The sequence below is a fragment of the Abramis brama genome, assembly GCF_963993115.1.
Source record: "Abramis brama genome assembly, chromosome: 24".
NCBI lineage: Eukaryota > Metazoa > Chordata > Actinopteri > Cypriniformes > Leuciscidae > Abramis > Abramis brama.
Window position 1 is genome coordinate 29065005 of NC_139986.1, and position 25485 is coordinate 29090489.

The following is a 25485-nucleotide window of genomic DNA, read 5'->3' on the forward strand; positions in this document are numbered from 1 at the left end:
AGTATCACATACAATCTTATCGATTACTCCATAATCGTCTATTCATATTTTCTCAAAATACATGATTAGAATCCCAAATAAATCTCTATATAACATAAACTAGCATTCAAAGCACATCAGATTTACCAGTCACAGAGAAACAACCGAACGGAAGTGTTTATTTTTTTCATAACAAGCGTCTGTCAGAACAAAAGGAGAGATGGGTCTGTGTTGCAAGTGTGTTAACACTCCACCATTCATAACAACACACATCACAATCAAGAGCGTCTCACGGGTCCACAAGAGACAAACAAAACACATCACGACCCAAAACAATCAATGCCATTCAGAGATGTTCACAGGATATACTCAAGGCTAAGGAAAGCTTTACTTTGAAATGTCCTCGATATGTATATAACAAACACCAAGCAGAGAGTTACTGCAGGCGACATAACATGGAATAATAGAATTCACTCTAATGTGACATTTGACACGGAGCTTTCACAATTTCCTTATTTTCAGCTCATAGTACAACACACACGCACATAATAGGACACTGTCATTAATTTGCATGTTGGGAAGTCTGACACCAAACGCTGATGGTCTGTCTCCCGGAGTGTATAAGTAGCTCCCTCAGTGACACAGTCCCTCCCCGCTGAAGAAAGAGCCGAAAATTACAGAGAACTAAAAGAGACAGCTGTGTCAGACGCGCCCAAACACACACACACACACTCTAATAAAGGCGCTACACTCGAAACCAGAGTGTAAAAAAAAACAAAAAAAACAGCAATCGGCCATTTTAAGACATACTATACTGTATTTTCTGCAGTTGTGTAGCTTATGCTATGCTGAAGTTAATCAAGTCAACATGTAATAACATTCACAACCCAGTTTACTTCTGCAATGTGATGTATTTCAGAGAGAAGACGAGATGTAAGCAAACTGTAGGTCCCAATCTGCGTAATTATGCACTATTCTATTCTTCACATTGAAGATTCCAAAAACAAGAAGTGCACTTTAAATACCTAGTTGAGTTGATGCACTTAATTAAAAGTGTGGAATGTTGGAGACTTCATGCACTTGACTGTCGCAGCTTTAATTATAAAATTCATATACTTACACCAGGGCTTTTCAATCTTTTAGAATATGATGAAAAATATGATGATTCATATGGGAGGGACCCCCATCCTAATATTTAAAAGATAGCTGAATATTTTTTTATGTAAAAAGACCAAATTAATACTGTGAAAAAAATATTTCAGTGAAAAAAAAAAATCACTGTGAAAAAAAAATATAGGCCTATTTATTTATTTAAATAAAATTTATTTTTCTTTTTTTTATTTAATCTTATTTTTATTTACATTTTACACTGATTTTCTTATAATTATTTTAATGAAATTGTATTTATTTTAATCAAATGTATTAATTTATTATTGATTTTACTTAAAATTTTAAGTAAATTTTAATTAAAGTTTTGTTTTTGTTAACTGGATCAATCTTATTTTTATTTATTTATTTTTTACATTTTATTTTAATAATGCCTTTTCTCTTAATTTTTACACGGATGTATTAATTTATGTATGTGTATATTAAATGTATTAATTTATTATTGATTTTACTTAAATAAAATTGTATTTATTTAAAAAAAAATACATTAAAAAAATGTTAATTGTTTTTTTTTTTAGTTAATTGGATCAATCTTATTTTATTTTATTTATTTTTTTACATTTTATTTTAATAATGCCTTTTCTCTTAATTTTTCCACGGACCCCCAGAACTCCCTTGTGGCCCCCGGACCCCAGTTTGAAAACCACTGCACTACACGGATGAGCACAAAGTGTAAAAGTGCATAGTTTATAAGTGAACAGTGTATAGTGCATCATTTGGCACACAACTTGAGTCTTTCTCCTGCTGTTCATGACTCACAGCGATGCCTTCTGGGATTATGACAATATTCTATTTAAATACAACACTTGCGTTTCTAGTTTACATTTAAGAACATAAATGCTTTAATGAAAACCGGCTAGATTATGGAGATACAAGGACTTTTTATACCACATACCGATTCACAGATTCATTTAGTTTGGACGACACAAACTAGTTCAGTCATTTAAGTTGCAAATTACAAAAAAAGTTGTAACTGAAATAAAAATAGCAATAAAAAAAGTTGAAGAACTAAAATTAGTAAAACTGAAAAAAGCTGCAAACCACTGTTGCACGTCCACTAACCACATCTGGTTACGAGACTGATACAGCAATTATAGAGCAAGTTATGAATGAAAAGTAGAGGATGTTACACAACACGCTTTTTTCACAACATATAAAGAGACCAAAAATGAGTAAGCAATAACTAAATGTTGACTTACCTAATTGGCGTGTTGAAACAGATGATGTCGGGGAACATAGAGGAGAAAGAAATAAAAAGAGCATCACTTACTGTACGACTGTATTGCACTTTGTATACATGCATGAATGGACAAGGGTGGTACATATTCACACTAAAAAAAGTGCTAGAAGAGAAATGGGTGGTGGAAACCGAGAGATAAGATTGTCACTGTTAGGTGTCACCAATGGTAGTGCGAGAAACAATCACAACAGCAGAGTGGAGATGCAAAAATTGTGAGGGAACAACGACACCTCCTCGAATAACTGCAAACCGAAGCGTTTTGATTAGTATAGACCCTGGATCACAAGGTTAATTGGGAGGGGAGGGGGGGGATTCTTGTTTGCACAAAGTCGGTCATTCATTGTGGAAGAAACACCCAAGCAAAACCAAGCCAACCCGCTTTAAACGAACCCTAACCATTGAGTCCAGCTGACGGGGTGACATGTTAGTTATTGGGGTGTGCAGTTTAATCACTCAAGCCCAGGCTTGGAATCCACACAGCCATGCATTAAGTGGATCCACTTCCCAAAACGTCCACAACAAACCTTCCAATGTGAAGGGCAGTCCGCCGGCTTGCTCCCGAGGTTCTGCAAAACTAGGGAAGAAAGGCGGAGCGGCCGGATTCAAACCAGAAATCTGTGGAGACGGCAACTTTGCATCAGGGGAAGTTGGACTTTTTGATGAAGATGAACTGGACTTCTTGCCTTGTTTGGGTTTTGGCTCCTTTGGGGATTTGCTCTTTGGTGAAGGAACTGGGACTTGGGTCTCAAATGCAACATCTTCCAGATCAAAAGGTTGACTGTGGTTATTAAGAGACCACGCAGGTCCAGAGGGAGAAAATGGAGGCGCTGAGATTAGCGCTTCCATCGGTGGTACAAAACAAGTGCTTCCAGGGGTGGAGGCTTGCGGTTCCTTCACTGGTGAGTCTTGGGTGGCCGTGGAAGAGGTGTAGGGGTGTTCTTGTCCGAACATCGACTCCTCAGAAGTTCCTCCAGGAGAAGGTTGAGCATCATTGAGAAGAGAATCAGCTTTTCCCAGAGGCGATGGAAGGGTGAAATCATCCTCCGTGTCCATGATTATATCATGGAATCCAGATGACGTGGATAAGGAGTGTTGATCGGGGGCTCGACCGGGAGACTTTGCAGGAGTTGTGGATGGTGGGGAAGTAGCTGTAAGAGACAGAAGATCTTGGGTAAGAGACAGAGGAATGAGACTCCCATCGGTGTAGTCCTCGGAAAACGACACTAGATCGCTGTCAAGGGGTGATTGGGTAAAACCAGTTGCGAACTCTTGCGGCACGGAGGCCGAAGCAGGGACGAAGGGTTCGGCATGGATCGCCCATTCCTCGGGTATCTTCTTTCGGCTTTTCGGCTTCTTGGCTCTCCCACCAATGCGCCCGACGTCTTCCCAACCTCCGTCTTCTTTGGATTGATGGACGATCTCGGATAAAGCACTTTCGCTTTGCATTTCCGCGTGGAAGTCGTAAACCTCGTCCCTGGGTCTCCGTTTTTTCTTCTTCTTTTCCTTCTTACGGTCAGACCCTTCGCCTTCCCTCTCCTCGGCATCTCCCACGCTTCTATCTCTCGGGGACCACTGAGGATCGGTCACGTCACTCGGGCTTTCTACCAGGTGACTTGCATGGCGACTGATAATGGTGGAAACGCTGGGTGTGAAGGGCAGGTCAGAAGGAACGCCGGCCTCATCGGACCAGTGATCACCAAAGACACCTCATATACAGAGAAGAAAGGAAATTAGAGAAGCACTAACTCCCTCTTTCGCTCTCTCACACATGCACAAAGGCATTCGCTAACTTCTCAATCACCCCTTAAACTCCCAGATGATATTCCCAACAACCTGTGAAGATCTAAATCAGATAATTTAACCATCTTTTGAGATAGTTGCAGCCCTGGATGCTGGTCTGAAATACACAATATAGTCAAAACTAGTACATGAAACCTTATTTATCTTCTATAATAAAGCAGTTCATTAAAAGACGTGGCAGGAAAAGGTAAAATAAATTTCATAGCATTTTTTAAAATTAAGGTGCTGAAATGAGGAGGTTTCATGGCACTTTAAGATAAAGAAACTGTAACTGATGTAATATATTGATGAAGCATGTAAAAAAAAAGCCAAATTTTCTATTTAAAATATCTAAAAATACTTTTATCCCACAATAATCTGCTTGAGAAGCAACACAATGAAATTACTTTTATAGATTGTATCTTGAATATCGATGCATTTTGTCTTCGTCATTTTTCAGACAAGTTTAAAAATCTGCCAGGGTAGAAATATTATTCAAAACACAATCTAAAAAAGCAATCTTATGCAATGTTAATTTTCAAGTAAAATATTGTTTGAATTATTATTTTTTTAGATGTTTTTTGTTCTTCCTTTTTTGCAGAAGATGTGCACAAAGCAGACTGAGCAACTGAGGTCAAGCATAACTTATCTGTGTACAAGGTCTGGTTTCCTCTATAAGAAATAACGAGCATAAATAATGATTTGTGGGGCAAATCCCATTTGGAGATTTGTGAGACGACGACTCGTACACTAAATGACTGGACGCTAGATGACATGCCTGATATCTTTGTCTTGGAAGATAAGGTCTATAACCTAAGGTGTTTTGTGTGAGACGGATAAAAACATTACATTTGATAATAAAATATGCTTATATCATCATCAAATCGAGTCAGCATTTTAATCTGGGTGATTTAACGATCAAGCACTTGATGACTGACTTGTGCATGAGTTAACGTGACTCTACAAGTCTGACCCTCCATCTGGTAGGTGTGTAACACTGTTTGCACATCAACAACCATCCATGAGCATCAAACCAGGCAGAATATCATTCTGGAGCTTGATTTATACCAGCGAGGTGAATCGAGGTCTCAGCTGCACTGTGCTAACCCTATACAGCTGAGGAACCCTTAAAGGCCCCTGGGATACCAGAAACGATGGGTCTGACTAGCTTTGGCAACTGAAAGTGTAACTCCGCCTTGCTCTAGTTATAGTGCCCCCTAGTGGGCAGCAATAGTTTTAATTACTAATGGATTAGAAATTTGCTCCACAGGGGCTCCTGCAGGAATCCCATAATCCCTAATACAAAACACATGGGAAGTACATGAGGGAAACTGACGACATATTAAGGGCATGAGCAGCATTTAAAGATGATTAATCTGATTTGTCACGCTATATATAGATATATACAGTACTGCCTCATAGAAAGATACTCTAACATTGAAAAATGCTGATATTTGTGCAGTTCTGTGTACATACCTGCAGATGTGTCCAGTGGGCTCTTGGGTGTCGTGGCTGCCAGGGGTTCAGTCGGTGTTTTGAGGGGTTCGGAAGGTATTTTGGGGGGTTCGGCTGGTATTTTGGGGGGTTCGGCTGGTATTTTGAGGGGTTCAGCTGGTATTTTGGGGGGTTCAGGGGCCTGAGCATCTGGTGAACCCTGTGGTTCGGCCACACCAGACGGTCTTTCTGTCTGGAGAGGAGCAGCACCTGTGATCACCGCAGACATTGTGCTAGGCTGAGAGAAACCTATGGAAAATTACAGAAATTCATAGAAAAAGTCAAATACATGATATATTTATTTAAATACACCACAAATCAAAGGGTGATCGGGCCTTTTCTGTGGCTGGGCCCAAGCTTTGAAATGGTCTCCCTTATCATGCGAGGTTTGCTCCTTCATTGCACATTTTTAAATCTACTCTTAAAACGCATTTTTATTCTTTAGCTTTTGGAAACCTGTAATTATTGTTGTTGGTGTGTTTTTTTTGTTGCTTTTTGATAGTGTAGACCTGCTTTGTACTTTGTACAGCACTTTGGATCAATCTATATTGTGTTTAAATGTGTTTTATAAATAAATGTTGTTGTTGTTGTTGTTGTTGTTATGTACTTGTGCTATGTTTTAAACCATTAATTTTCTAGAATGTGAGGTTTTGATATATAATTTGAATAATAATGATGATGATGATAATAATAATCTAATATTAGCAGTAGTAATATAGTATTAGTATTTATAATAATTATTAATAAATAATATTTTATTACTTGTAGTAGTTGGATTTTAATTTATTAAATAACATATCATACTACTACTACTGCTAATAATAATAAATTAAGATTACACTATTAAAACATATTCAACTTATTAAATAAATTATTAAATAAATACTTGACAGCTATATATTTCTCCCCTATCAGAGTAATGAGAGCTGTCGTGAAAAATTTACTTATTTGTTATTAAAAATAATATTACACTTAGAGCTGCGCAGTTCTGGATAAAATAAGAATAACCATTTTTTAGTTTCAAACAAAGATTACGATTCTCCCACAACTCTGGACAGACAACTAAATCAAATAACGTAATTTACTAAAGGTTCTGACAAAATGTTAATTGCTGCAGTCTATTTAAAATGTTTAATTAATCTGAATGAATTATAAAAAAATTTAAAAAAAGGTTTGAATGAATGACTCAATGACTTTACTTGTTTCATTACTGGATGAATCAGCTCTTTTGAACGAATCTCTTGAATGAATGATTCAAAGACATATGATGACATAATGAATGATTCATCGCCACCTACTGGTGTAACAAAGTAATCGATTCAATCGTTATTTGAAGCGCCGTTACTTTCAAAAGGTGATCGCTAGCATAGACATCAGTGTTTATATTCCAACTATAAACTTTATTATCCCAGTACTTCTGTTAATATGAAAATTTGTAATAGAAATAATGAAACTGTGGTTAAAAAGAAAGACTGTTAGGGACTGTTCGTTATTTATTTAAGGGGCCACCGGAGGAGTTTTGAGATCTGTTGTCAAAAAAGACATGACCCTCCCTTCGCCAGCAATACATTTTTCTATGACCCTCCAAAATGATTGTGAAAAAAGGCATGACCCTCCCCGATAATTTATTGATTAGCCTAATTCTACTGGTTTGCGCGTGGCTAAGATGTTCAGATAGCCATTGTTTGTTTGTTTTTTAAACCATAAACTCTTGCGTTCTCATCTTACTATAGGGCTGTAACGATAGACCAAACCTACGATTCGGTTCGTATCACGATTTTTGATTTTAGATTTGGAAAAAAAAAAATCATGTTTTCGGTGCTGATGCGGTGTGACTCGTTCAACATGTGGGTGGCGCTGCGAATAAAGCATCTAAAAGCTGTCACAAAGAACCGGCAAAAGTAATGATTATTAATATGTCAAATATAGCTAGGAGACATTTTAATTGTTTATTAATAAACAAGTGTTTTCTGTGTCTACTGCAAAGATGAAGTTGACAATGCGTCGCGGTCTGTTTTCTTTAGTTTTGAATTGTTCTGTGTAAAAGTAGACATTTCAAGCTTTCTATATATTTCTCAGGTCTGTGAGGCAAGTAGCATAGCCTACCTTACGCTGAATTTCGGTTCATTTATGAGACAAGAGTCCAGTTCACTCGCCCGCGCCTCCGTGTCATGATTATCTATTTTCTACTATATTTAGACTACTTCTTATTTATTAAATCCAGATGAAACATTGATTAAAATTAAGATAAAATTAATAAAAAAAAACGAAATTCACTTTAAAGAAAGGCTTTGTGCTTTCTGTTTGAGGTCTCTGAAATTTTTAAAGTCGCTTCAGAGCAGTCATGCCCGTAATGGAGAACTGTCACGTCCGTAACATTTTTTTTTTTTTTCACATAAATGCGAACACGAAAAATAAAATAAAAATAATATAATATTTTATGTTCTGTGGAGGCCGATCTTTATTCATCCGGTGGGTATATATCTTTGGTTTGCACAGTGTAATTTATAGAATTACTAAAAAATATTTTGCCACATGTGTATTTCACTCATATTAAATATAAAACGCATGTGTAGTAGACTGATATTTTTCTAATGTCTTGACTCCTTTCAGACGTTTCAAAATATTGGTATTAAATGCATTTTCTGAGAATTTTTATTTTAAGTTTTGACTGCAAATGTCACGTCCATAACACTGGAATCGCCCAATTTTAACGAATTTATCCTCAACTAGTTTTTGTGGTGTAGGTCTATGTATTTTATGTTAACTTAAATAATACTAATAGTAATTTAAAGATGTGGTAGCCCTACATCTTACACATCGTGGAAACAAAATAAGAATGGAGACTAAAATATGGTAGTATCGCGCAACAGCGCACATTCTATCAGCTGCAGTTCTGGCGCCTCAGTCTCAATACTGTTAAATTCGACGTACGTTCACATCACATGTTAATGCAGCGGTAGAGTTACTCACAGGACACTGTGCACTTAACAAAAGTTCATTATTTGCTTGTGCTTTAAAGCTTTGCCGGGTAAACATTTCTTTGGCATTCTGTTCTGACATGATGCACTTTTTCTAAGCGCGAACTGAAGTGCACGCGCACTGTCAAACAGCGCCAAACTGGATTTTTGTTGGGTCAGACCCATCTGATATCGAAGGGGGGCTGATAACGCGAGATCAACATGGAATAAATGGGGGAAAAAAATAGCACCAAACAAGCCACTTTGAAATGTTACTGTTTTAATGAATATAAAAGTTGGGTGACCCTCCCCCCTAGACTAAAAAAAGTTGGATGACCCTCCCCTCAACAAAGAATAAAAAGACATGACCCTCCCCTATTTTCCTCCGGTGGCCCCTTCCATAAATACCGAACGGTCCCTTAGTTAAGCTGTTTCATACCCATATACTGAACATTATGACTGCTCTCTCTGGCTCAGTAGCAGCGTGAACACAGATTTGAATGTTCGTTAAAGGTTTAACAGACGCAGGCGAATATCTGTCATTCAGGAATGAGATCATGTGGATTATTTTCTGTTCTTGAGTCTTCCACAGAAGATATATGTACATACTTTAATATTTAGACCACGTCTATTATTGATTGCTATCAGGATGCGAGAGTTTCAACCAGTATAACAAAAAGTGTTTGCCAACACTACATTTAATGAAACCTTTTATGCTTCATTTAGACCAGTTTCTTAAGATTCCCCTGTGATTTCAACAGTTTCCATTATCAGCTGAGACGCGGATGCATCTGTAACACACTGTCTATGATATATGCATGTATACACATGCACGTTTATCAGATCAGAAACGTGTTTGCTCTTGTATCACATCAGGTATGACAGAAACAGTAAGGCATGTTCCAGGTGGTGAAATCCACCGTTAGACACGATCAGTGTCGCATCTGAGCTGAATTCTGATGCGAGCGTGACTCAGTGTCTCCCAAGAGCCCCTTTAAACCAGCGCTAATATCAGCTATTGTCTTTCTAGGGAAAAACAGGGCTGTTCATTTACCCCACTAATGAATTCAAGCTCATTATCATTACTACCATTACTTCTAATGCGGCCCATTAGAGTGCAGGATAAAAGCTCCACGTTATAGCGAATCAAATCTCAATTTCTCAGCAGAGTTTCTGTCTGTGACTTTCAACATGATGTTGCCACACAATGACGCCATGAACTTATTAAAGTTTCCCAGCATCTATAACCAATAAAACTAGTAGGACTGTAGATGTGTATCACGTTCAAAACAGGAATCACAGGAGCAGAAGATCTTTATTAAACAAGGTCAGGGGTAATTAGAGGTGTTGTTTTGCCGGACGCATAATTTTAGTAAACCTAATTAATGGCCGGAGAAAGATTCAACACGATGACACTGAACTAATAAAAGCGTGTAATTAACGAGCGGCCCGGCCTCAAGCAGAAAGCACTGAAAAAGCAGCTAAATCACATTAGAATTATGATTTTCAAAGCTCTATATATTAGAGCCCGACCGATATATCGGCAGGCCGATATTATCGGCCGATATTAGGCATTTTCCTAACTATCGGTATCGGCATTTATAACGGCCGATAAATTAATATTTAAAAAAATGCAGCGTGCAGTGATTTATGTAAGGATGCTGCTGCCAATAAAGCACCTAAAAGCTGTTACAAAGAACTGGCAAAAGTGGCAAAAAAAAAATAGCAGCTGCGTCCGGTGTAGACACAGTGTTAAAGCTCATTCTGCTACGTTACAACATAAAGCAATATTCCAATAATTTATGTAATTATAACACTTTATATAGGGCCATTTTGCATTAAAAGTAGCCAGATGGAGACGCAACACGTTCAGAATTAATACACTTTTAGTAAACTACAGAACAGCGCGAGCAGGAAGCGGCGCACCTCATGCGGGCAGAGAACGCGTCTGAGAACGGACACTGTTAGTGATATAAAACGCACACACAGTTAAATTAAGGTCTGTTAAATTAAGCAATACTTTTAAGGTAGTCTAATATTTTTCTGACTAACAAAATTACTGACACAGTAAAGGGTAGATTTAAATAAAGAAAAACGAAACTTAAATAAAGAAAAATGAAATTTAAATAAAGAAATTAAACGAAATTTAAATAAAGAAATTAAAAGAAATTTAAATAAAGAAATTAAACGAAATTTAAATAAAGAAAAACGAAATTTAAATAAAGAAATTAAACGAAATTTAAATAAAGAAATTAAACGAAATTTAAATAAAGAAAAACGAAATTTAAATAAAGAAATTAAACGAAATTTAAATAAAGAAAAACGAAATTAAGTTAAATTAATAAACGAGATTAATTTAGATTGATAATAAGGGGTAAAAAGTCTAATACATTTTGTTTCTATTATTCTATTTTCCACAATGTCAAAGCAACACAGCTTAATCCAAAACACAAGCTCAGGCATGCACTTCGGTCCATACAAACTCCGCTGTTCTGCGCTCTTGCCAGAGAAGACTTGTGCGTCGGTTCTATTTCTAGCATGCATGCGTTTTCCGCGTGGCTCGAGCCGCGCCTGAGAGACGCGTGTCTCACGCAGGCAGTGTGCAAACTCCAACCTGTTAACATGGGAGCCGAAATAAAAACGGCCATGCTACGCAGTCAGTGGGTCGCCGGCCTTATTCAAGCGCGAATGAGAACCGTTTCGCGGGGGATCCCAGATGTGAAAAAAACAACAACAAATATTCGAATGTCAAATTTTCAAATCGAATACCAACCCACCGAACGAATATTCGGGTCCAGCCCTGTAGCCTAGTTTCACGTTTAGTACATTTTGCTTACTACTTATTTAAAATAGTATAAAACTACTGTACATATGTAATTATAAACGTTTTCATTATGATATTATTAATTTTACTTTACTAAAAAGATCTGAGTTCTTTCTCCACTAAATTAAGATTAAAAATAGAAGAGTATTTAGAATATAATATAATATAAAATGCAATGCAAACTAGCTTGGTTACAGCTCAAATTCTCATTCTATCATTCACCCTGCCTCCATTGCATATCTTTGTCACACAAGTGTTTGATCACCACATTTGAGTGATCATTGCAAAACGTTTATATATTTATTTTGTTTATACTGTGTATTCTATATACAGTACCCATCAAAAGTTTGTACACACCAATTGGAAAGTGTGTCCAAACTTACTGTACTATAATACACATAAATAATATTGCTACTGTATTATAATATACACACAAATAATATCGGCCGATATATCGGTATCTGGCTTTTTTTAATCGGTATCGGCATCGGCGCCCAAAAATCCATATCGGTCGGGCTCTACTATATATACACATCCCAAACTCAATTAGTAAAGATGCAGTCAAAGTATTTGCTATTTGTTGTTTTATAGTGCACTTATTGGCTTATTAGCCATTTTCACTCCAGAATATGTTTTTTTTTACAAGTTTTGCTTTTGAATTTATATTTAGACATTATGAAATCACGATTATAAAATATCAAATCATCAAGAAATCAAATTTTGTCAAAGTTTGGCACTTTTTTCGTACTGAAGTCAGTCCAGCATGATACTATGGTATATTTAATAAGAGTAGAATATTTATAGGGAATATTTTTTTTCCGACAAAAATTGGGTTTTTGCATAAAAAAAGTTTGTTTTTTTCTGCTTCTCAACTCAAGCTCAACACTTATCTCTCAAATATGCATTTCCAATAAATAAACGTAATATTATTAGTAATTTTAGGATTTAATTACCTTTATGGTTAAAAATCCACACAGCGCAACCAAATCAGGAAAGTCTACAGATGTTTTTTTTCTTTTACACTGAATTTATAAAACAATTCCGGAAAAAATTACAAACTATGATTATGACTGTATGATTATTTAGTTTTTTGTCTCTCATTATGAAGTGAGGTCAGTGGAGGTGGTCACCTGAGAAGGGTCCCATCGGGCTTCTGTCCATCATCTGTGGAGGGCTTGACTGTGAGCCCCACTGATCAGCAAAACCAGACATCGCGCCTAGAAAACAACAGAGAGAGAGAGAAGATAAACAACAGGGCGGGTCGTACAAGTGTGCAGATGCTGAGCTGCATTTCAATGAGAGGAGAAAAGTGACGAGTGTTTTGTAAGAGGCTTTACAGAGGGACAGAAAACAAGCTGTCACAATCAGCTGATGTAAATGTTCATGTGTCGTTTATCAAAAGATCACAGCAACTGCAATGACACATCACATTATAAACAAGCTTAAACAGCGCCTGTGCTGCAGTCATGAACGACTGACTTTACTAATAGATCAGACTCAACATTTTCACTTGCTGCACCATAAAACGGGTGAACAAAATGACCAGAACACATTTTTTCTTGCCCAGAGCACCCTATATTATAATATACACCCTAAATATGATTTTAGTAAGAAATAGTATCAGTCAGTTACTAGACTGAAATAATGAGCACTTCTGAGGAAGAACTGAACACCGGATTCACCAACGTTTGCGAGCTTAATGTCATCAAAAGGGTTTTATTCGAGGCCCGTAGCACAAGGAAAACTAGATATCCATCAGCAAAAACACATGCCCTTTAAGTAACATGCAATTTGTACTAGGTCACATATTATTGCTGTATACTTCATTTCACAAAGGTAAAACCAGCCTTAAAATGTTCCATAAACCCAAAAGTCTGCATTGTGAACTAAACCTTACATTAAGTAACTAAGTAAAGCCGAAAGTGAACTCACCTGATAGTAAGTCTGTCCCAAACGTCTGCTGGTCAGTCTGATGTGGCCGTGTCTCGTTCCACGACGTCAGCGGATTCACGGTGCCTGTAAAACAGACGGATCATGATATTTCTGCTGATTAAAGACTGTAAATCCGTGCCCTCGACTCACCTGCCCCATTTCAAACACACAACACAGACTCTCATGCACACACGCAGAGTTAGCGTCTCTGACCGGCACGCTGTGAGCTCATGGTCCCGACTGGATGATCCGAAGTGGCGGTTCTGGACGAGACTCCCTGCCATAAACCCAGAGGCTCAGAGCGGGTGACGCTGAACAGACGTGACAGGACCGAGGCAAAGTCACAGCGGCACTGTGGGCAACGCGGACCCGACCGGACCTCCGGGTGCGATGCGGTCCAGGGGTTAGAGAGGGTTCAGTTCGGTTCGGTTCACTCACACACTGTCTGTGCTCTCCAGCGGAAATCAAGTCTCTTGTGTGAGATTTGCCTCAATATCAGTACGGATGATATGAGGCATTGAATCTGTTTCTTAAATCTTTTCCCACCAGCGTTTTTTTGAAAAAGTTTGCAGCCACTGCCGTCATTTTTGATTATTTGCACAAAAATGTCATGCATGGTCGCCGGAATATTTTTTGTATGAATAACTGAACATGCAATATATATAACAAAAGAAAGAACAGCGCTTCTGCTTTTAAACAACAACAACAAATGTATTCTAGCTTTATGCATTCCTTTTTTTTTTAATCAGCACTTGAATATGGGCGAGTTTCATTAAAAAAAGCAACATTTTGAGCAAAAAGCTGAGAAATCGTGTTTTTTTCAAAGACTGTGCCTGGATGGGATTCAGAATGATGATGTAAACACAGATGGAGAGGAGGGTTCAGTTCGGTTCACACACAGTCTGTGCTCTCGAGCGAACATCAAGTCAGTCATGAGGCAAATCTCACACAAGCCACAATATCAGTACGGATGACATGAGGCATTGAATCTGTATCTTAACTCTTTCCTCGCCAGCGTTTTTTTAAATAGTTTGCAGCCACCGCCAGCATTTTTTATCATTTACATCAAAATTTCATACATGGGCCCCAGAATATTTTTTGTATGAATAACTGAACATGCAATATATCAAAAGAAAGAACAGCGCTTCTGCTTCTAAACAAACAAACAAACAGAAAAAGTTGTATTCTAGCGTCATGCACTATTTTTTTTTAAATCAACACTTGAATATGGGTAAGTTTCATTTAAAAAAAGCAACATTTTGAGCAAAAAGCTGAGAAAATCGTGTTTTTGTCAAAGACTACGTCTGGATGGGATTCAGAACGATGATCTAAACACCGATGGAGTCAATCAAGTCCAACACCCCAAAGCAAATTTCATTCAGTAACATTCAGTTTGCTGACATTTATATGAGCCTGATTTCGACGCCGAGGAAATACATAAAGCAAATTTGCCTGTGAACGCTTTATATAAATACAATATAGGTCTAAATCCGGGCGATCACTTATATAAATGTTATATATATCATTGTTTCGTCCAGCTCTAAAACTTGTTGTTTTTTGTCAGTGTTTATTTAAAAACATCTAATTATGCAGGATATAAGATGATACATATTTAATTGATTTTATGGTATGATTTTACCCATAAATACAGCATATTGACACCTTTCTCTGTCTGGATCCAGTTGTTTCTAGGATCTCAAAGTGTTTTTTCGGCGTTTACACTGAAAACTAATGATCCTGCTCAGTGTGTGACCGCAGTCACTCCGGCCGACGGTGACGTCACACACATGACCTCTATATATAGGCTAAGTGTTTAGATGTAGGTCAGATGTCCAGATATCGGATATGGATCAGATCTAAAACCACATTTGGAAGTGGCTCAGAAGGGATGTGAAAAAATCTGATCTCATGCAGATTTTTGTGTTTAAAATTTTATTTTATTTCAGATACTTGTTTCATTTTACAAATAAAACAAAATGGTTTTAGTTAACTATAATAACCCTGCTGTACAGAGAATCAGAAACAGTTTTAATGTTACAAAAGATTTAGTTCTGTGGAATAAAACTGTAGAAAGGTTTTTTTTTTTTTGGGGATGTCTTTGCCCAGAGTTTGAGCCAATATCGTTCTGATATATTTTAGTGGACAGTGATTCTGTCTCTCTTCCCGTTTCTGTGTCTGGTCCGCACAGACCACGTCTATTTTTACAAGGACGCAGGGAGCAAACGATCCGCATCTCATCACACATCTGTGTGTGTGTGTGTGTGTGTGTGTGTGTGTGTGTGACCTCACATCCGTGTCTTCCACCGGATCTTATTTATATCATTCATATCACCTGCGGACAAATGCACCAAACGCCTCAAAGCGCTGCTAGAGGGATCCGTGTCTGCATTTAATACTGTGATGTTACTGTCGTATGGGGTTAGAATGGCTGCATTATTCCATATAAATAGATTGAGATTCACAAATAAATGTAAAGAGATTCACAAATAAATAAAATGAGATTTGCAAATATATCCCCTCACGCATCTGTGGATTGTGACACATACTGTAGGACCGTGGCCAGGAAAACACAACTCTGATAATGACGCATTAAAAGGTCCATGTTCTTCATTTTAATAGCATTGATTTATTTCCCCCTTCATTAATCATGACTGACAAGGTGTTTTGCACCAGAAACTGTTTTGTATCTCTTTCTGACCCTTAACAGGGATGTGCAAAATAAGCCAGAACTAATTAATATGAAGTTGGTCTTAAGGAGGACATCATTACGCTGGTTTAAGGTCATGTTTACTCGACACGGATCAGATCCGATGAAAAATATATGAATGTAACATCAGACTAAACAATCACATTTTACTGCATGAAACTATTATTCTTCACAAAAAGATGAAGAGCTACAGATTATGCATAATAAAGGGAACATTGCTCTCAGCGGGACGAGCGAGTCGTCTTAAACTATTGTTGAAATGGAGGTTCTGTCGGCAGTTCTGTCTAACACACTCCTCACGCCACCAGAATCATACACACAACATACAGCTGAAGGAGGGGGAACTAAAACAAGAGGAAGAAGATTAATAACTAAAACAACAAAGACAAGAGGAGGAAAAGGAAGAAGAACAAAAAAATAACAAAAACAAGATGATGATAAGCAGGGGTTAAATTGGGATTTATTATGTGGGGGGGCTCTCCCTAGGGGGGTCCGGGGGTATCCCCCCCCCCGGTAATTTTTTTTGAAAAATAAACTATTAAATGGCATTTTCTGGAGAGTTTTGTGCAAAGAAATGGATAAATTGAGTCTTAAATGATATGTGAAAAACTGCAAGGTTAAGAGCATATTTGCATTGTTGTAGTATCAACAGGTATTAGGACATTTAGCATTTACATTACTGTTAATCAGCAGTGGTGGAATGTAACAAATAGCCTACTTCATTTCTGTAGGCCTACTTTACTTAAGTAGAATCAATAGTGCATACTTTTGACTTTTACTTCGTTACATTTTGCAGCAATTATTATACTTTCTACTCCACTACATTTCTACAACGTTTCATTACATTTTCTGATCAGTTTTCCCCCTGCCAAAACAGGGATTGAAAAAAATGCTGTTTTCGGTGCTGATGTGGTGATGTAACATTTAAGGGCGGCGCTGCCAATAAAGCACATAAAAGCTGTCACAAAGAACCGGCAAAAGTAATGATTATGAATATGTAAAATATAGCAAGGAGACATTTTAATTGTTTATTAATAAACAAGTGTTTTCTGTGTCAGTGCCCTGCCTGCATAGATGAAGTTGACGATGCTATCCTCGCAATCTTCGCAGTAGTGAACGCGCCATAGAGAAATGCACATTTCGGATTACACAAGCAGCGGTCTGTTTTCTCTCGTTTTGAATTGTTCTGTTTAAAAGAAGACCTTCCAAGCTTTCTATATATATATTTATCAGGTCTGTCAGGCAAGTAGGCTCCCTTATACGCTGAGTTTCCGTTCATTTATGAGACGAGAGTCCAATTCACTCGCCGGTGCGTCCGTGTCGTGATTATCTATAGCCTACTATATTTACTTATTAAATCCAGGCAACTGGTTGATGAAACATTGATTAAAATTAAGATACAATTAATACAAAACAAAATTAATTTTTAAAGGAAGGCTTTGTGCTTTCTGTTTGAGGTCTCAGTGAAAGTTTTAAACGGTCTTTTAGTGCCGCTTTCAGAGCGCTCACATCCGTAACATTGTTTTTTCCTCATATGCGAACATGAAAAATAAAATAAAATGAATATGTTATGTTCTGTGGAGAGCCAACCCTTCTTCATCCGGAGGGTAATATTACTTTGGTTTGCAGTGTAATTCACAGAATTACAAAAAAAATATTTCGCCACCTAAAAGTTAAAGATTTTTTGTATCACGTCCACGGCATGTGTAGCCTATTTTCCTCATATTAAATATAAAACGCTTGATTACACATTGTATTACCTTGTTATGATATAGTGACCCATACAATGTGCCAAATATATTTTCCTTACCTTGTCATTCAATGCAGGACACTGTTTATACAACCAACGTTGTGCTGAACTTGACAAAATTGATCTGCTGCTGCAGCGGCGGCCAGCAGCTCGTGAGTTTTGTTTTTTGTTTGTTTTTCCAAGGCAGTAGAAGGTTCTGGAACTTTTGCGCGCTTCCACATCCCGCGCAACTACGAATCTCCCAGGAACATTCATTATTGCTGCGTACATTTATCCGTGTCGGAGTTCTGAGAAGTAGCCTATCTAGATGCGCATGGCATGCGCGAGCGGTGCGCGATCATGGTCGACTGACAACGAGATTAAGCAGCTGAACAAGAGTACGGCCGTGTCCCGATTGTTCTCATCTCAGCTCCGCCGAGACTAAATAGACATGCCATTTCAAAATCTTTCATTTATAATCAGAAATATGTTTTCAAAAGCATCACTTTCATCAGATTTTATGTGACATAATTTCCAGTAAGCAACTGACTGCAAACGAGCAGGCTTATGTGCCGGGGCTGAGCCCCGGAGAGCCCCGGCCCAATTTAACCACTGATGATGAGGAAGTATATGACAAGGAAGAAGAAGATGACAAAGAATAGCAAAAATAACAAAAACAAAGCAGCAGAAGCAGATGAGGAAGAGGAAGATGAGGAAGAGAAGAAAAGGACAAAAAGAAAATGAGGAAAGGGACGAAATATGATACGGAAGAGGAGGAGAAAGAGGAACAATAACAACAACAACAACAACAACAACAACAACAAGAAGATGAAGAATATGATGAAGAACAACAATCATAACAAAATCAAGAGAGGGAGGAAGAGTAAGAGGAGGAAAAGGACGGAGGGAAATCCTGTTTTCATGATCTGTCAAATATGGAAGAAACACAGTTTGACTTGAACAGAGCGAGGAGAGTAAACGGGGTAAAGATGAAGACGAGGAGTGTGTGTCCTCAGACTGACCCCGGTAAACAGGGTGAAGACAAAGAGGAAGACGAGGAGTGTGTGTTCTCAGACTGACCCCGGTAAACAGGGTGAAGACAAAGAGGAAGACGAGGAGTGTGTGTCCTCAGACTGACCCCGGTAAACAGGGTGAAGACAAAGAGGAAGACGAGGAGTGTGTGTTCTCAGACTGACCCCGGTAAACAGGGTGAAGACGAAGACGAAGACGAGGAGTGTGTGTTCTCAGACTGACCCCGGTAAACAGGGTGAAGACGAAGACGAAGACGAGGAGTGTGTGTTCTCAGACTGACCCCGGTAAACAGGGTGAAGACGAAGACGAAGACGAGGAGTGTGTGTTCTCCACGACTCCACCACAGGAGATCTGCTGATCTGTTCTACGCTCATCCTCAGGATTAGAGCGCTTATGTAATGCTAACGGCTTACAAATGATTCAAAACACATCACAAATCTCTAAAAGACCAATCCTAAGAATGAGAACGCAGGGAAAAGCACCTCTGCAGACAGGGATTATGGGAAGCGCTCCTTCATCAGCACAGAAACATCCTCAAAACTGACCTCAGTTCAGATTAGACTCAACAAACCCCACTAATGCAGAATTAAGAGCAGAGAGACGAGACGAGACGAGGACGCCACAGATGAAGAGCTTTACACATTACAGCACAACTACAGCATCAGGGTCAGCAGACGGACAGAACACACACAGTAAAGCCACAGTTCTGGAGTGAAGAATACAGTGTTCAAACCCACTGACTCTCACAGTATGGAGAGAAAAAAATACTATGTAAGTCAATGGGGTCCAAAATCCACCGTTTGATTACGACATTCTTCAAAAGCTCTTCTTTAGTGTTCAGCAGAAGAAAGAAACACACACAGGTTTGGACAACTTGAGGGAGAGGAAATGATGACTGAATATTGTAAACATAATAAAATATAATATAATATAATATAATATAATATAATATAATATAATATAATATAATATAATATAATATAATATAATATAATATAATACTATAATATATACACACTATCGTTCAAAAGTTTGGAGTCAGTCATTTTTTCTTTTTTTGATGAATGTTTGCACTTATTTAAACTTAATCAGTAATCACTCTCTGTTCAAAAAAAAATTGGTAACACTTTATTTTACAGTGTCCTTGTTACATATGTTACATTTACTTACCATAGTAATAACAGTAAATTATGCATAAATACATGTAATTAACCCTCAACCAAATCCTAATCCTACCCTAACCCTATAGTAAGTACATGTAGCTAATTATTATTACTCAGAACTTAAATATATAATATGACACCTTAAAATAATGGGTTACACTTTATTTTAAGGTGTCATTGTTATACTGTAATTATATATTTAAGTACTGAGTAAAATTAAGCATCTACATGTACTTACTATAGGGTTAGGGTAGGATTAGGATTTGGTTTAGGATTAGTTGCATGTAATTATGCATAATTAATAGTTATTACGAAAGTAACTACATGTAACACGTGTAACAATGACACTGTAAAATAAAGCCTTACCAAATAAAGTGTAACCAAAAAATATTATTCATATAATTTTTATTATATTTTTCATACATTTATATTTTTAAATAAACACAAGTAATACTAAACATTACAAAATATAATAAAATACTATAATATATACAGACACTGCCATTTAAAAAGTTTAAGGTCATGCATTTATTTGATCAAAAGTGCCAGTAAATGTTACAAAAGATTCTATTTTGATTAAATGAACTTTCTGTTCATCAAAGAATCCTGAAAAATAAAACGCATCACCGTTTCCACAAAAACATAAACTGTTTTCAACATTGATAATAATCATAAATGAGCATCAAATCATCATATTAGAATGATTTCTGAAGGATCATGTGACACTGAAGACTGGAGTAATGATGCTGGGAGAATAAATCTTCCTGATATACAGATAACACTGCAATACCTGCATTACATCCAACGAACAAAACATTAAAGTGTGTTTGTAAGCGAGAGCTTCAGGGTGTGTGTCGGCCACAGCTGGACCAGAGTCGACTCAACAGAGGCTCTGGATCTCAGGAGGATCAGGAACACATCGACTCGCATCTGCTGCCCTAAAACACACTCAAGTAGGCCAGGCCGACCCATATAGAGCTCCCGCAGGACACACTGCGCACACACACACACGTCGATACTCCAGTCACGCCATCGCAATGACGGAGAGCAAAACGAACTCAAAGAAAAGTTCAGCTCTGTAAGTACAGATGTGAGTAAACTTAAAGGGGTGGTGTAATGCCCTTTTCACAAGATGTAAAATAAGTCTCTGATGTCTCCAGAGTGTGTGTGAGAAGTTTGAGCTCAAAACACCCCACAGATATTTTTATATCGCATGTTAAAGTTGTCACTTTTTGAGGGTGAGCAAAAACACACTGTGTTTGTGTCTGTCCCTTTAAATGCAAATGAGCTGCTGCTCCCGGCACAGGGGGCGGAGCTTCAAGAGCTTGTGTTCTTTTACCTCACACACACATGCACTGAAAATTTCAACAACTTTCAGCCTTTTATGTGCAAACTGAAGTCAGACGATGATGGAGAGACTCAAGAAGTGACAACATGAAGAAGCAACAGGACATTTCTGAAGGGTTAGTTGATGAATTTATGAAGCTGATGTGTAGTTATCTTCTAGTCATTGATTAGACAAGTCTTGATAATTTATAAATCGTGTTCAGGGGGCGGGGTTTATGTAAATTTTAGGGTTTGTGATGTCACTAACCCGGGAGGAATGTGGTGTAGTCTCTACCAGCCGTTTGTTGTAGTCCTTAAAAAGCAATTTCTGTAAAAGCAAATATCTCCCTTTGCTTTGAGCTTTGAGTGTCGTAACTTTGCAGATGTTGTTTATGCTCAAACAGCAACATTACACACTAACTAAAGTTAGAAAAGTGAAATCATACTCAACCACCCCTTTAATATTAATACCCTGAAATTGTACTTTTAGTGAACTAAAATGGTATACTTTAAGTCTGCTTAATTCAGGGTTCACCAATCTCGGTCCTGGAGAGTTTAGCTCCAACCAGCTCCAGCACACCTGTTTGACAGTTTCTAGTATGCCTAGTGAGACCTTGATTAGCTGGTTCAGGTGTGTTTAATTGGGGTTGGAGCTAAACTCTGCAGGACAGCGGCCCTCCAGGACCGAGATTGGTGAACCCTGGCTTAATTAACTAATGATCTTTACAACGGAAGTGAATCAATCAAAACTAACTTTAGCTGGACAGTAACTTTATTCTAGAGCTGCTGTAAAGCCTAAACAATCTCTGTTACTGTAATCTCCTATTATCACTGTAAAGCTGCTTTGAAACAATCTATATAGTTAAAAGCGCTGTATAAATGAAGGTGACTTGACTGCGAAACATGGCGTAAAACGTGCTTTTGACCATACAGTGAAAGTGAATGGGGTCCAAAGTTGTTTGAACCGCAAATCATTTTTTTGAGTGAACTATCCCTTTAATATGCAGCAATATACCTTTATAGTTTCCAAACCTTCTACATTCAAGCGGTTACAAATATTTCAAAGAACAAGGACAGACTGAAATCAGTTTAGACAGCCAGATACAGTCGATACAAACTTTTATTCGCTGTGTGGACACTGGAAAAACCTACATAAACATCAGACGTAATAAAGCCTACAGGAGTCTGAGAGCAGAGTGTGTGTCACTGGAGGAAGAAGCAAACAGAAGTGTGTGTTACTGGAGGAAGAAGCTAACAGAAGTGTGTGTCACTGGAGGAAGAAGCAAACAGAAGTGTGTGTCACTGGAGGAAGAAGCTAACAGAAGTGTGTTTGAAATCAGATCTGATTTACATGCAACTTCAATCGATCTCTAGGACTGAAGCATGTGATTTATCATGTGACCAAACAGTTTAAAAATATTGCAAACACATAATAATATTGGCTCAACCAATACTGTGAGTTTTGGAAAAGACTACCTGTGTGTTTAAGCAATATTATTATTCATAATTATTATTATTTGGTTTGTTACTGCTAGTGTTGCAGAAATGACACACTTCTCCACTTTAATCACTCTTGATGCGACACAGAATATGAGGATAATGTGTAAAATTAGCATGTTATTCTCAGGCCATTCAATAAAAGAGCATGTCAGACAGTGTTTAGTACGGGTCAGAAAAACAGACGATTCAATCAATCATTCACAAACACACACAAGCTGAGAGAGAGAGAGTTGCACACAGGAACACACCAGCTAAAGAAAACACAACCTGGAGCGCAACGCCAGGCCTGAAACAAGTGAACAATAAACTTGTAAAAACTAACTATAACAAACATATTTTTTGTGAATTTTAAGTAAATGTTGTGAAATTACATTCACAAACCATTTCACTTCTACAATGTGACGCATTTTGAGGTGTTATTTTAGTACCAGCAAAATAATATTTAAGTTTTTATTAATATTTTGGTACTACAGTAAAGTTCAATTTGTTAACATGAACTAACAATGACAAATTCTTCAACAAAAAAAATATTAATCTCAGTTAGTGTTAATTTCAACATTTACTGATCCACTATTCAATTCGTTGTATTTGTTAATATTTTATAATGGACCCGAGTAAACATGAGCTAATGAAGTCGTGTTTATAACTAACAAACATTAAACTAAGTGTGTGTGTGTGTGTGTGCGTAAATGTGTGTGTATGCGTGCACGTGTGTGTGAGAGAGAGTGCATGTGCGTGTGAGTGACTGTGTGTGTGTGAGTGTGATTGTGTGTGTGAGAGTGTGCGTGTGCGTGTACGTGTGAGTGTGAGAGAGAGAGTGCATGTGTGTGTGTGTGAGAGTGATTGTCTGTGTGAGTGAGTGTGTGAGAGAGAGTGCACGTGTGAGTGACTGTGTGTGTGAGTGATTGTGTGTGTGAGAGAGAGAGAGAGAGAGCGCATGTGTGTGTGAGAGTGAGAGAGAGTGTGTGTGAGAGTGTGTGTGTGCGCGTGTGAGTGAGTGAGCGTGCATGTGTGTGTGTGTGTGTGCGTGTGAGAGAGAGTATGTGTGTGTGTGTGAGAGTGAGTGTGTGTGAGAGTGTGTGCACGCGTGTGAGTGAGTGAGCGTGCATGCGTGTGTGTGCGAGTGTGAGAGAGTATGTGCGTGTGTGTGAGAGTGAGTGTGTGTGAGAGAGAGTGAGTGTGTGCGTGTGTGAGTGAGTGAGCGTGCATGCGTGTGTGTGTGCGTGTGAGAGAGAGTATGTGCGTGTGTGTGAGAGTGAGTGCACGTGTGAGTGACTGTGTGTGTGAGTGATTGTGTGTGAGAGAGAGAGAGAGAGAGCGCATGTGTGTGTGAGAGTGAGAGTGTCCGTGCGTGTGTTGTGAGAGTGAGTGTGTGCGGGTGTGAGTGAGTGTGCATGCGTGTGTGTGTGTGTGCGCGTGTGTGAGAGAGAGTATGTGCGTGTGTGAGAGAGAGTATGTGCGTGTGTGTGAGAGTGAGTGCACGTGTGAGTGACTGTGTGTGAGTGATTGTGTGTGAGAGAGAGAGAGAGAGAGAGCGCATGTGTGTGTGAGAGTGAGTGTGCATGCGTGTGTGTGTGTGCGCGTGTGTGAGAGAGAGTATGTGCGTGTGTGAGAGAGAGTATGTGCGTGTGTGTGAGAGTGAGTGCACGTGTGAGTGACTGTGTGTGAGAGAGAGAGAGAGAGCGCATGTGTGTGTGAGAGTGAGAGTGTGTGTGCGTGTGTGTGAGAGTGAGTGTGTGCGTGTGTGAGTGAGTGTGCATGCGTGTGTGAGTGAGTGAGCGTGCATGCGTGTGTGTGTGCGTGTGTGTGAGAGTATGTGCGTGTGTGTGAGAGTGAGTGCACGTGTGAGTGACTGTGTGTGAGTGATTGTGTGAGAGAGAGAGAGAGAGCGCATGTGTGTGTGAGAGTGAGAGTGTGTGCGTGTGTGTGAGAGTGAGTGTGTGCGTGTGTGAGTGAGTGTGCATGTGTGTGTGTGTGTGTGTGTGTGTGTGTGCGTGTGTGAGAGAGTATGTGCGTGTGTGTGTGTGAGAGTATGTGCGTGTGTGTGAGAGAGTATGTGCGTGTGTGTGAGAGAGAGTGTATCCAGAGGCTGATGTCCGAAACACACAGTGTGTGACTGCGCTCTGTCATCACCAGATATATCATCTCTCACTCTGAGCTACGATTCCCTCAACCGATCCCGTTTCCCATGATCCTTCACAGGGCCGTCCTGCGGTGGCGTTTGTTTGTTTGTTCCTGATGTACAGTGAGCCTGAGATGACTTTGCCGAAGAGGAAGAGGAACATGTTTCTTTAACCCTATAAAGCCTAACGCATCACCCGTCACACACACTCCATGACACGCGTCTGACGGAGAGTTTACACTCTTTCAGCGAGTAAAGGCCTTTTAGAGTGAGTGTAAAATCTTTGCTGATTTTTATAAAGTAAGCATAAGAAATAATGATGATATTTGATATCTTTGATATTACTAGTAATATTTCAAGTTGAACTGGATAATAAATAATCAGTTTTTTAATGTGAATATCAAATATGACCATCAGGCTTTGAGGAAGTTTTAATTGTTCACCATTGTATTGCATTGCATTATATGTTTTATATCATAAAACTAAGCATTTAAATATCATCTTACTAAGATATTAATAGCAGATATAGAG

General features: G+C 38.4%; 1 protein-coding gene across 18 annotated transcripts in view; it reads right to left on the reverse strand.

Moving 5' to 3' along the window:
* Positions 1–25485, reverse strand: part of LOC311075193 (uncharacterized protein) — a 77910-nt gene that overhangs the window by 33616 nt on the left and 18809 nt on the right. For 14 of the 18 annotated variants that reach the window (XM_084102396.1, XM_084102408.1, XM_084102406.1 and 11 more), the window contains 4 exons: positions 13376–13459; positions 12574–12660; positions 5642–5908; positions 2911–4092 (listed from right to left, as the gene is read on the reverse strand). In XM_084102396.1, coding sequence (XP_083958522.1) covers positions 2911–4092; positions 5642–5908; positions 12574–12660; positions 13376–13459 — 1620 coding nt within the window. Of the gene's footprint in view, positions 1–2910; positions 4093–5641; positions 5909–12573; positions 12661–13375; positions 13460–13525; positions 13582–25485 lie in introns of those variants that run through there. The other 4 variants (XM_084102402.1, XM_084102401.1, XM_084102403.1 and 1 more) reach the window with 2 other exon arrangements.